Source organism: Elephantulus edwardii, unplaced genomic scaffold (genome assembly GCF_000299155.1).
Source record: "Elephantulus edwardii isolate Elephantulus edwardi_28Jun2011 unplaced genomic scaffold, EleEdw1.0 scaffold00168, whole genome shotgun sequence".
NCBI lineage: Eukaryota > Metazoa > Chordata > Mammalia > Macroscelidea > Macroscelididae > Elephantulus > Elephantulus edwardii.
Window position 1 is genome coordinate 5,756,301 of NW_006399918.1, and position 9,047 is coordinate 5,765,347.

At 39.8% G+C, this 9,047-nt stretch overlaps 1 protein-coding gene across 1 annotated transcript in view; it reads right to left on the reverse strand.

Annotated features, from left to right (window-relative positions):
* SLAMF6 (SLAM family member 6) overlaps positions 1-7,977 on the reverse strand; it is a 14,294-nt gene extending 6,317 nt beyond the window's left edge. Inside the window, exon 1 of the mRNA XM_006895534.1 lies at positions 7,680-7,977. Coding sequence (XP_006895596.1) covers positions 7,680-7,977 — 298 coding nt within the window. The remainder of the gene's footprint in view (positions 1-7,679) is intronic.
* Between the last annotated feature and the right edge of the window lie 1,070 nt (positions 7,978-9,047).

A 9,047-nucleotide genomic window follows, 5' to 3' on the forward strand; every position in this document is an offset into this window, starting at 1 on the left:
CTTCCTTAACAAGATCTAATTTTCCTACATTCATGGTTCTCACATTCCATGTCCCAATCACCAGTGTCTGCTTACAACTGTTCCTCTTCCTTTGTGTTTCCATGTTTGAAAACTCAACCTCTGAGCAAATTAGTTGAGAAGCTGGACTCTATGAAGAGGAATGTGGCATCAGGAACAGAGGGAGACTCATCAATAACCTGCTTTATGCAGATGACACAACTTTACTTGCTGAAAGTGAGGAGGATTTGAAGTACTTGTTGCAGAAGATCAAGGAATGCAGCCTTCAGTATGGCTTGCATCTCAATATCAAGAAAACAAAGATTCTTACTACTAGACCAATAGACCAGCAGGCAGTGTCATGATAGATGGTGAGGAGGTTGAAACTGTCAATAGCTTCATTTTGCTTAGATCCACAATTAACACCCTTGGGACCAGCAGTCAGGAAATAAGAAGATGCATTGCAATGGGGAAATTTGCAGTTAGGGACCTTTCCAAATTATTGAAGAGTGGTGATGCCAGTTTGAGGATTAAGGTGCATCTGATTCAGGCCATGGTCTTTCTGTTTGCTACCTATGCATTTGAGACCTGGACAATGAATATGGATGACAGAAAGAGAAGTGATGCCTCTAAGCTGTGGTGTTAGAGAAGAGCACTGAACATCTGATGGATAGCCAAGAAAATAAGTAAATATGTCTTGGATAGGGTGCAGCCAGAATGGTCTTTGGAGGCAAGAATGATGAGGCTTCGCCTAACATACTTTGGACATATTGCTAGGAGATGTTATTCCTTGGAGAGGGACCTGGTGTTGGGAAGAATGGAGGGCTGGCAAAGAAGAGGAAGGCCCTCAACCAGGTGGACTGACAAGGTGACTACTGCAGTGGGCTCTTGTGTGTCAGGAAGTGTGAGGACGCACAGAACAGGATTAGGTTCAGATCTTTTGTTCATAGAGTGGCTATGAATTGTACTTGACTCAATGGTACCGAACAACAACATGGGTAAAATCTTGAATGATCCAAGAAGCATCAAAAGAAGATGGATATCTGTAGCAGACTCAAGCAAGATATACACCTCACTCCATATACAAAAACCAACTCAAGGTGGATCATGGACCTAGGACTAAAACCAAGGACTATAAACTTTACTGAAGAAAAGCTTGGATGAACTCTAGTAGTTCTAATCCACAACATAAACAGTCTTCCAAGTATCCTGAAAAATCCACAACCAGGAGAAGATAAAATTGTTGAATGGGACCTTCTAAGAATCAAATACCTATGCACATCCAAAAACTTCTCCAATAGGGTAAAAAGGGAAGCCACAGACTGGGAAAAAGTATTTGGTAATGACATGTCAGATAAGGGACTTATATCTAGAATTTATAAAATACTTGAACACTACAGCAAGATAAAGGTAAATAATCCAATTTATAAATGGGCACAGGATATGAACAGACACTTGAGTAAAGAAGACATTCAGATGGCCAACAGGCACAAGAAATGTTCATAATCCCTAGCTCTAAGAGAGATGCAAATTAAAACAACTATGAGATATCATCTCACCCCAGTCAGAATAGCAAAATTTAACAGAACAGCAAGCAACAAATGCTGGAGAGGTTGTGGAGAACCTGGAACCCTTATTCACTGTTGGTGGAAGTGTAAAATGGTGCAACCACTGTGGAAGGCAGTGTGGTGCTTTCTCAAAAAGTTGCAAATAGAGATGCCATTTGACTCAGCAGTTCCACTACTGGGAATATACCCCAAAGAGACCATAACCACCATCTAAGCACATATATACACACACCCATGTTTATCATGGCTTTGTTTATAATAGCAAGGAGTTGGAAACAACCTAAGTGCCCATCAACAAACGAATGGATAGAGAAGCTGTGGTATATTCACACAATGGAATACTACACTGCATTGAAAAACAAGGAACTCATGCAATATTACTAAAAATGTGTGACTCTCGAGGACATTATGCTGAGTGAAATATTTTAGTCACAAAAGGACAAACATTGCATAGTGCTGCTGCTGTAAAATGGGACTAACATCAGGGTTGGGGTAAGAATGAGAAAAACTGGATAAGTTATGTACACTGCGTTGAAATGGATGAGGGAGAGAACAGTTTAAAAGCAATATATTATAAGGTATTATGATTATCATAAGAGTCCAGAATGAAGGTTGCAGAGTGGAGTATACTCAGGGTGGGGATGGGGGTGGGGATGTGCTGGGAGGGGATTGTATATCAATGAAGGACTTTTACTTTTCAAAGAGAAGAGCGAACTGGGATTGGGGGGTGGGGTGAGCAGGGAGACAAGTGCAACAATGAGGGAATGGAAATCCAAAATCTCTGTAAATGTTCATTAAAATTAATTTAAAAAAGAAGATGGAAGGAATATACAGAGTCAGTGTACCAAGAAAGAATTGGACGTCACTGAAATATTAAAGATAATATTATATGATTGGAGAGCTCTGGTGGCCTAGTGGCAAGAAGCAGTGCTGCAATTCTAAAGCATGTGGTTTCTTACCACCAGCTGCTCCCTGGGAGAAGTATGGGCAATCTCCTCCCATGTGATTAACTGCTTCTGAAAACCCACCAGAGGATCAGCTATGGGTCAGTTTCAACCCTATGGTACACAACAACAAAAATGATATGATCAGGAGCCAATGGTAATGAAGAAAGACATTCAAGGTGCACTGAGGCATTGGTAAAATAAAAATAAGGCCTCAGGAATTGATGGGATACCAACTGAAGTGTTTCCAATGACAGATGCAGCCCTGGATGTCCAGAGAGTTAAGTCTTGCCTTTGAAAAGTAAGGCAGCTCTGTTTCTCATTCTCCTTGATCTCTGAGAGGCCACCCTGATCTCTGTCCTGCTTTAGTTATTGTTTCAAAGGTCCTTATCTCTAATACATGCCAAGGGAGCTCTGGTAGCATAGTCCACAGGAAGCTGTGCTGCTAATCCAAAGGCAGCACCTCTACGGCGATTCAGATCCACTAGCAGCTCAGAAGCGGAAAAATGCCTGATGAGAAACAGCTGGAGGATCCGTTATGTGTTGATTCTGATTGGATAGCAATGAGTTTACTTTTTTTTTTAAATAAATGTCAGAGGCATTCCAATGTGCAGTAGCCACTGTCCAAGGACACCCAACTATCTAGCACTGCAGCTAGTCTAATCCACCAGTGCTTGAAATGACCCCATTCTGCCAAAAAAGTGCTCAGCTCTCTTGCTTCTCAGGTTAGCTCTCATGCTGAGTATTTATCTCTGTGTGGAGTTTTCTAGTTCTACTGTTGCCGTTTCTGGGCCACAGTTTCTTAACATCTGCCATATCTTCCTTTTTCTCCTGAACCCATATCACAATTGCCTCTGACATCCATAATTCCACCAATGGTGTCTTCATTCTGTCATTTTTAGATGTCATCAAATCAGCTCCCATTCATAACAACCCTGTGCATAACAGAACGGAATCCTGTCCGATACTGTACCACCATTAGATCATCCTCGACTTAAGTCCATTCTAGCAGTCTCTACATTAATTCTTTGATTGACTCACTGAGAGTGTTCTCTTTTTCATTCACCTTCCACTTTTCCAAGCATGATATCCTTCCTATCCCAGGCACTGGTCCCTCCTGACAGCATACTCAAAGTGTGTGAGACTAAGACTTACTATCCTTGCCTCGCTGGAGCACTCTGGTTGCCCTTCCTCCAAGGCAGATTTGTTTGTTCTTTTGGCGGTCCATGATATAGATTCAATGTTCTTTGCCAATATCATAATGCAAAGGCCCCAATTATCCTTGTTTTTAAGCGACACTCTTGCTCTTTATTTAGCACTTAAAAGAGGTCCTTGACAGAAGATTTTCCCGATGTAGTATGTCTGATTTGCTGACTGGTGCCTCCATGAGTACTGACTAGGGATCCAAGTAAAATGAAAATCTCAACAACTTCAATTTTTTTCTCTCCAACTATCATAATGTTGCCTCTTAGTACAGGTGTGAAGATTTTTTTTTTAATGTTGAAGTGTAATCTTTACTGAAGGTTGTAGTCTTTGATCTCCAATTAGTGCTTTAAGTTCTTTTCACTTTCAACAAGCACTTTTTTTTTATCATGCTCATATCACAGGTTGTTGGTGAATCTTTTTTCAGTTCAGATACCACCACATTTTTCTTAATTTAGTCTAATTTCACAGATTATTTGTTCAGCAGATAGTACAAGGCTTTCACTGTTAGGTACCTTAAAATTCTCCCGCCTCTACTGATCATCCAACTCCAAAATAGCGTCCACATTTTTGGTGTCTGTTAGAGCAGCACCTCACTTTCTCAGTACTAAATTCTGTCTTGGTAGATGATTAACTAGTCAATAAACAGTGCTGCTATAACTGAAGTACCACTCTTAGAACTATTTGATTTATTAGATCATGACATGGTTTCCACATTTTGTCATTGTTGTTATGTGCTGCTGAGTTGACTATCACCCATAGCGACCCTATGCACAAAAGCTCTAAACCCTGCTCTATCCTGAGCCAATACCGTGATCTCTGACACATCTGCCCCCATTGCCACAGTCACTGTGTCAATCCATCTCATCCAGAGTCTTTCTTTCCTGCACTGTCCCTCCACCCTTCCAAGCATCATATCCTTCTCCGATGACTGGTCCTTCCTGGAAACATGCCCAAAGTATGTGAGAGGAAGCCTCAGAATTTTTGCTTCCAAAGAGTAGGATGGTCTCACCCTCTTCAAGACAGACCTGTTAGCTCTCTTGCAAGTCCATGGTATGTTCAATACTCTTCTCTAGAATGACAACTCAAAGGCATCAATTCTTCTTCTGTCATCTTTGGTCATTGTGCAGGTCTCTGATGTATAACAAATAATTGCAAAGATCATGGCCTGAATCAGGTGTACCTTAGGCTCTAGACTGACATCAGTGCTCTTTAACACTCTGGAGAGGTCTCTGACAGCAGATTTCCCTAATGTAATTTGTTTTTACATATGTGTCTTTTAAGTGACACAATTCAGAGTATAATTCTGGAGTTTCCATTGGCTGTGTCTCTCTTTTTGTTTTGTTCCTGTTGTTATTGTTGTTGTTGGTGTGTACTGTCGAGTCACCTGCAACTCATAGAGACCAAATGAACAATAGCCCTAAACCCTGCTCTGTCTCTTGCCAGTCTTAGTGTCTCTGACACACCAACCCCGATTACCCCAGTGATGGAATCAACCCATTTCATAAAGGGTCTTCATTTCTTGTGCTGTCCCCTCCATCCTCTCAAGCATGACGTCCCTCTCCAAGGACTAATCTTGCCTTGTCATATGTCCAAAGTATGTTAGACGGAGCCTCAGAATCCTTGCCTACAAGGAGGTGCCTGGTTTGACCCTTTCCAGGATGAATTTGTTTGTTTTCCTAGCAGTCCATGGTACATTCAATACTCTTCTCCAGCACCAAATCTCAAAGGCATCAACTCTCCTTCTATCATCCCTAGTCATTGTCCAGCTCTCTGATGAACAGCAAGTAATTGCAAAGACCTTGGCCTGTATCAGGTGCACCTTAGTCTCCAGACTGACATCATAGCTCTTCAGTACTTTGGAGAGCTCTCTGACAGCTGACTTCCCAATGCAATTAGTCTTTTAATTTCCTGGCTGCTGGTACCAAGAGTGTTGACTGTAGAGCCAAGCAAACTGAAGCTGTTTATTAGGTGTCTTCAAATCAAGTACTACTTATAACAACCCTGTGAACAACAGATCTGTACTGTGATCTATTCTGCATCATCCTTATCTTCTCTAACATATTTAGCCCATTACCTCTGAAAATCTACTGGATGGTCAACAATAAGTAATTGCAATTAAATGGCAAACAACAACAGAACTACCTTAATCACTAGTACCCTGGGTAATCCTATCTGGAGTAGATTGAATGATAGTCCTTAATAAGATACGTCCACATCTTAAATCCCTCAAACCTGTGAATATAATTTTATATTATCAAAGATCTTTGCAGATATAATTATATCAAGAATAGTGGGATGAGTAGGTCATGTCACTGGGCCCTAAATCTAATAGCAAGAGTCCTTTTAAGAGAAAAACACAGATTTGAAACAGAAGTGAAAACACAGAACAGAGGAGGAGGTACTATGAATCCAGAGGCAGGAACTGGAATAGTGTGATCACAGAGCATTAAGGAATGTCAACAACTACTGGAGCCGGAAAAAACAAAAAATTAGCATCTTCCTACAGTCTCCAGAAGGCATGAAACACATATCTTTAATTTAGGACTTCTGGCTTTCAAAATTGTGAAAGAATAAGTTTATGTTAATTTAAATCCCCCAGTTTTGTGGTAACTTAAGACAGTCCTAGAAATTAATACACAGCCAGGGTGGGCTAAGCTGGATTGTTAATCAAGTTAGATGGTTTACACTTATTAGCAGCTCTGTAGATGAAGAGGAGCAGCCTGTTCCTGTACAGAACTACAGCCTTGGAATTCCTATGGGGCAGCTCTATCCTGTTCTGTAGGGTCACTGAGTTGAAATCAACTCGATGGGAGTGATTTATTTTGTTGGGTTCCCCCGCCTCCTTGATTGGAAACTCCTATTTGGAACTTCTCTAGATTTGTCTTTCTTTTCAATCACACTTCCCTTCTCTGTGTCCTATTCTTTCAGGGACATAACTTTCAGGAATGTAACATGGTAAACCCACCAACTATTCAGGGAATATGAAATGTACACATATAGTGAGTCTATCTGTGTAGACCTTCTATTTTAACAGAACTTTTTTGGATACCACGTCATATCCCAAAGGACTCTGAATTTTAGATCCTGTGGATTTTCTAGTGGGTAAGAACTATGGAATCTCAGAGATCTTTGAAGTTATCTCATCTGATTACTAATTTCATGTTCAAATCTCCTAACAGCATCCCTGCTAAATGATCACTCTGAGGCCATTTGTGGCATCTTGAACAGTATTCATCTACTATTGAATCATAAGCTGTTTCATTATATATTCTTTTTAATTTTTTTTGAGGACAACTTAATTCTTTAATCTTGGTGCTACAACTTTGATTCGTGACCACAATGAGTCACATAGAGGAAAATATTATTAGAAATAAAAAACTTTGACAGAGAAAAGATTTCCTCCTTATCAGCTTGCCCTCACATAGCATTTCATAGAAAGAGCCTTTTTGGTATACTGACCACTCTATCAGGTTCAACTAGCTTTTATATAGGTACTTGTCATAAGAAGGCCTTTATGTGGGAAGTCTCTGAAGGCAACTTCTTGGACTGAAGTCCTGATTTTACCACTTAGTGTGTCTGAAATGGCAGATAAATTAATTAACCTCTATGTTCTTAAGAGTGAGACTATGTCATGAAACTTTAAATGAAGATTAATGGCATACATACAATACACATAGTAAGTATAATAACATGGATATTTCACTTCCATTAGTTGTGCTGTATTTCTAGTTGAAAGGGATAATTTTGTTAGGTGAAGTGATTTTGGACTAGGAGTCACTAGACTTAAATTTTATTCCCAGTCACTAACTGGTTAGGCAATGTCTTTGAACTACTCTCTCATCAGATCTTAGTCTGACTGCAAATGTCACATTCTTTACCAGCAGGCTATAATGCACACTAGCAGTCACATAGGATTAAAATACATCACTGGTTTTCATTCTCACAATGCCACATTTTAACTTACCAAAAATATTCAACATGTAGTAGTATGTTTTAGAAGAATTTGAGGCGACCTGGGCACGGTAAGATCCTCTGTCGTTCATCATCAGGTTGGTGAGTTGTAAGGAGCAGTCTCGGGTAACATTCAGCTGTTCTTTCCTTTCTGGGAAAGTCACAAAGAATTCCAGACAAATGGTTTTATATGGCTGTGAGAAAGTGAGAGGTGTTTTTTCGTGTTGCCAAATGATGGATTCAATCTTCTCTTCTACAGGAAGCATCAGGGGAAGACTTATTGATTCCCCCAGAACCCCATTTATCGTCATGAAGTTGGAGCTGTCTTTTGACTCTGTGGTCCCTGTAAACACAGAAGGGAAATGGTTTTAAATCCTCAAGGTTATCCCTTTTTCCCTACCACAGTCAATCACTTGAAGGTTTATGAACTGAAACCCATAGTCATCATAGTTAATAATGATCAAAGAAAGCCTAGGGAAAGTTTTGAAATGGACAATCTCACAAGCTCCATCCTCAATAAAGTGCTTAACATTCTGTGAATGGGCAGCTGATCTAAACTCAGTTTACTTTCCCACATGCCTGATCACTTTTGGGTTATAGAGCACACTTCAAATTTTGACATCTTTGGAAAAGGAAGTAAAGGAGGATAAGGAGCAATATCAACTCTCTGGTACAAACTTCAAGGACTGCAAGTCTTTAGGGAATTAAGTATAATTGAAGTGTCACATTTATTTACTATGTGTCCCACACAGGAGGCATGTGTAGACTAGAGGATTAGTAACAGGGTATACAGGATACAGTTTTCTCCTGTACATGATTTAATTTGATTCTGAGAACAATACTGTGAGGATGGTGGGATGGATATTGTTATCTTAAATTAGAAAGGAACAATTATTTTCCAGTGATACATAGGTAGAGAGTAGTGGAGTCAAGATTCTACTAACTCAAGTGTTTTGACTCCAATGGCTTTGTGCTTTTTTAAAATTTTGTTTTATAATTCCAAAATAGATCTTTTCTGATTTCAAAGAGACTGTAATCTAGTTCAGAAGACAAAGCTGGTAAATGACAAACTAGTAAATTTAATTGTAAAGTAGTATATTTATGACCCAATCTGAGAGCTATCAATCTTTGAACAACAAAATGAACTGGTTGCAATAATTCTTAAAAGAGATATCCTCAGTATTATATGCCAAATTATTAACACTTGTTATGTGTTTTGTCTCTATGTACGAACAGTGCTCAGGCTGTTCATTCATAGGGTCACTATGAGTGGTCTATGACTCGACGGCATTAAACAACAATAACAATGATGACGACCAAGAGAGAGCTACGTTGGCCTAGTGGAAGGAAGCTGTGCTACCAAGCCGAAGGTGGGTGATTG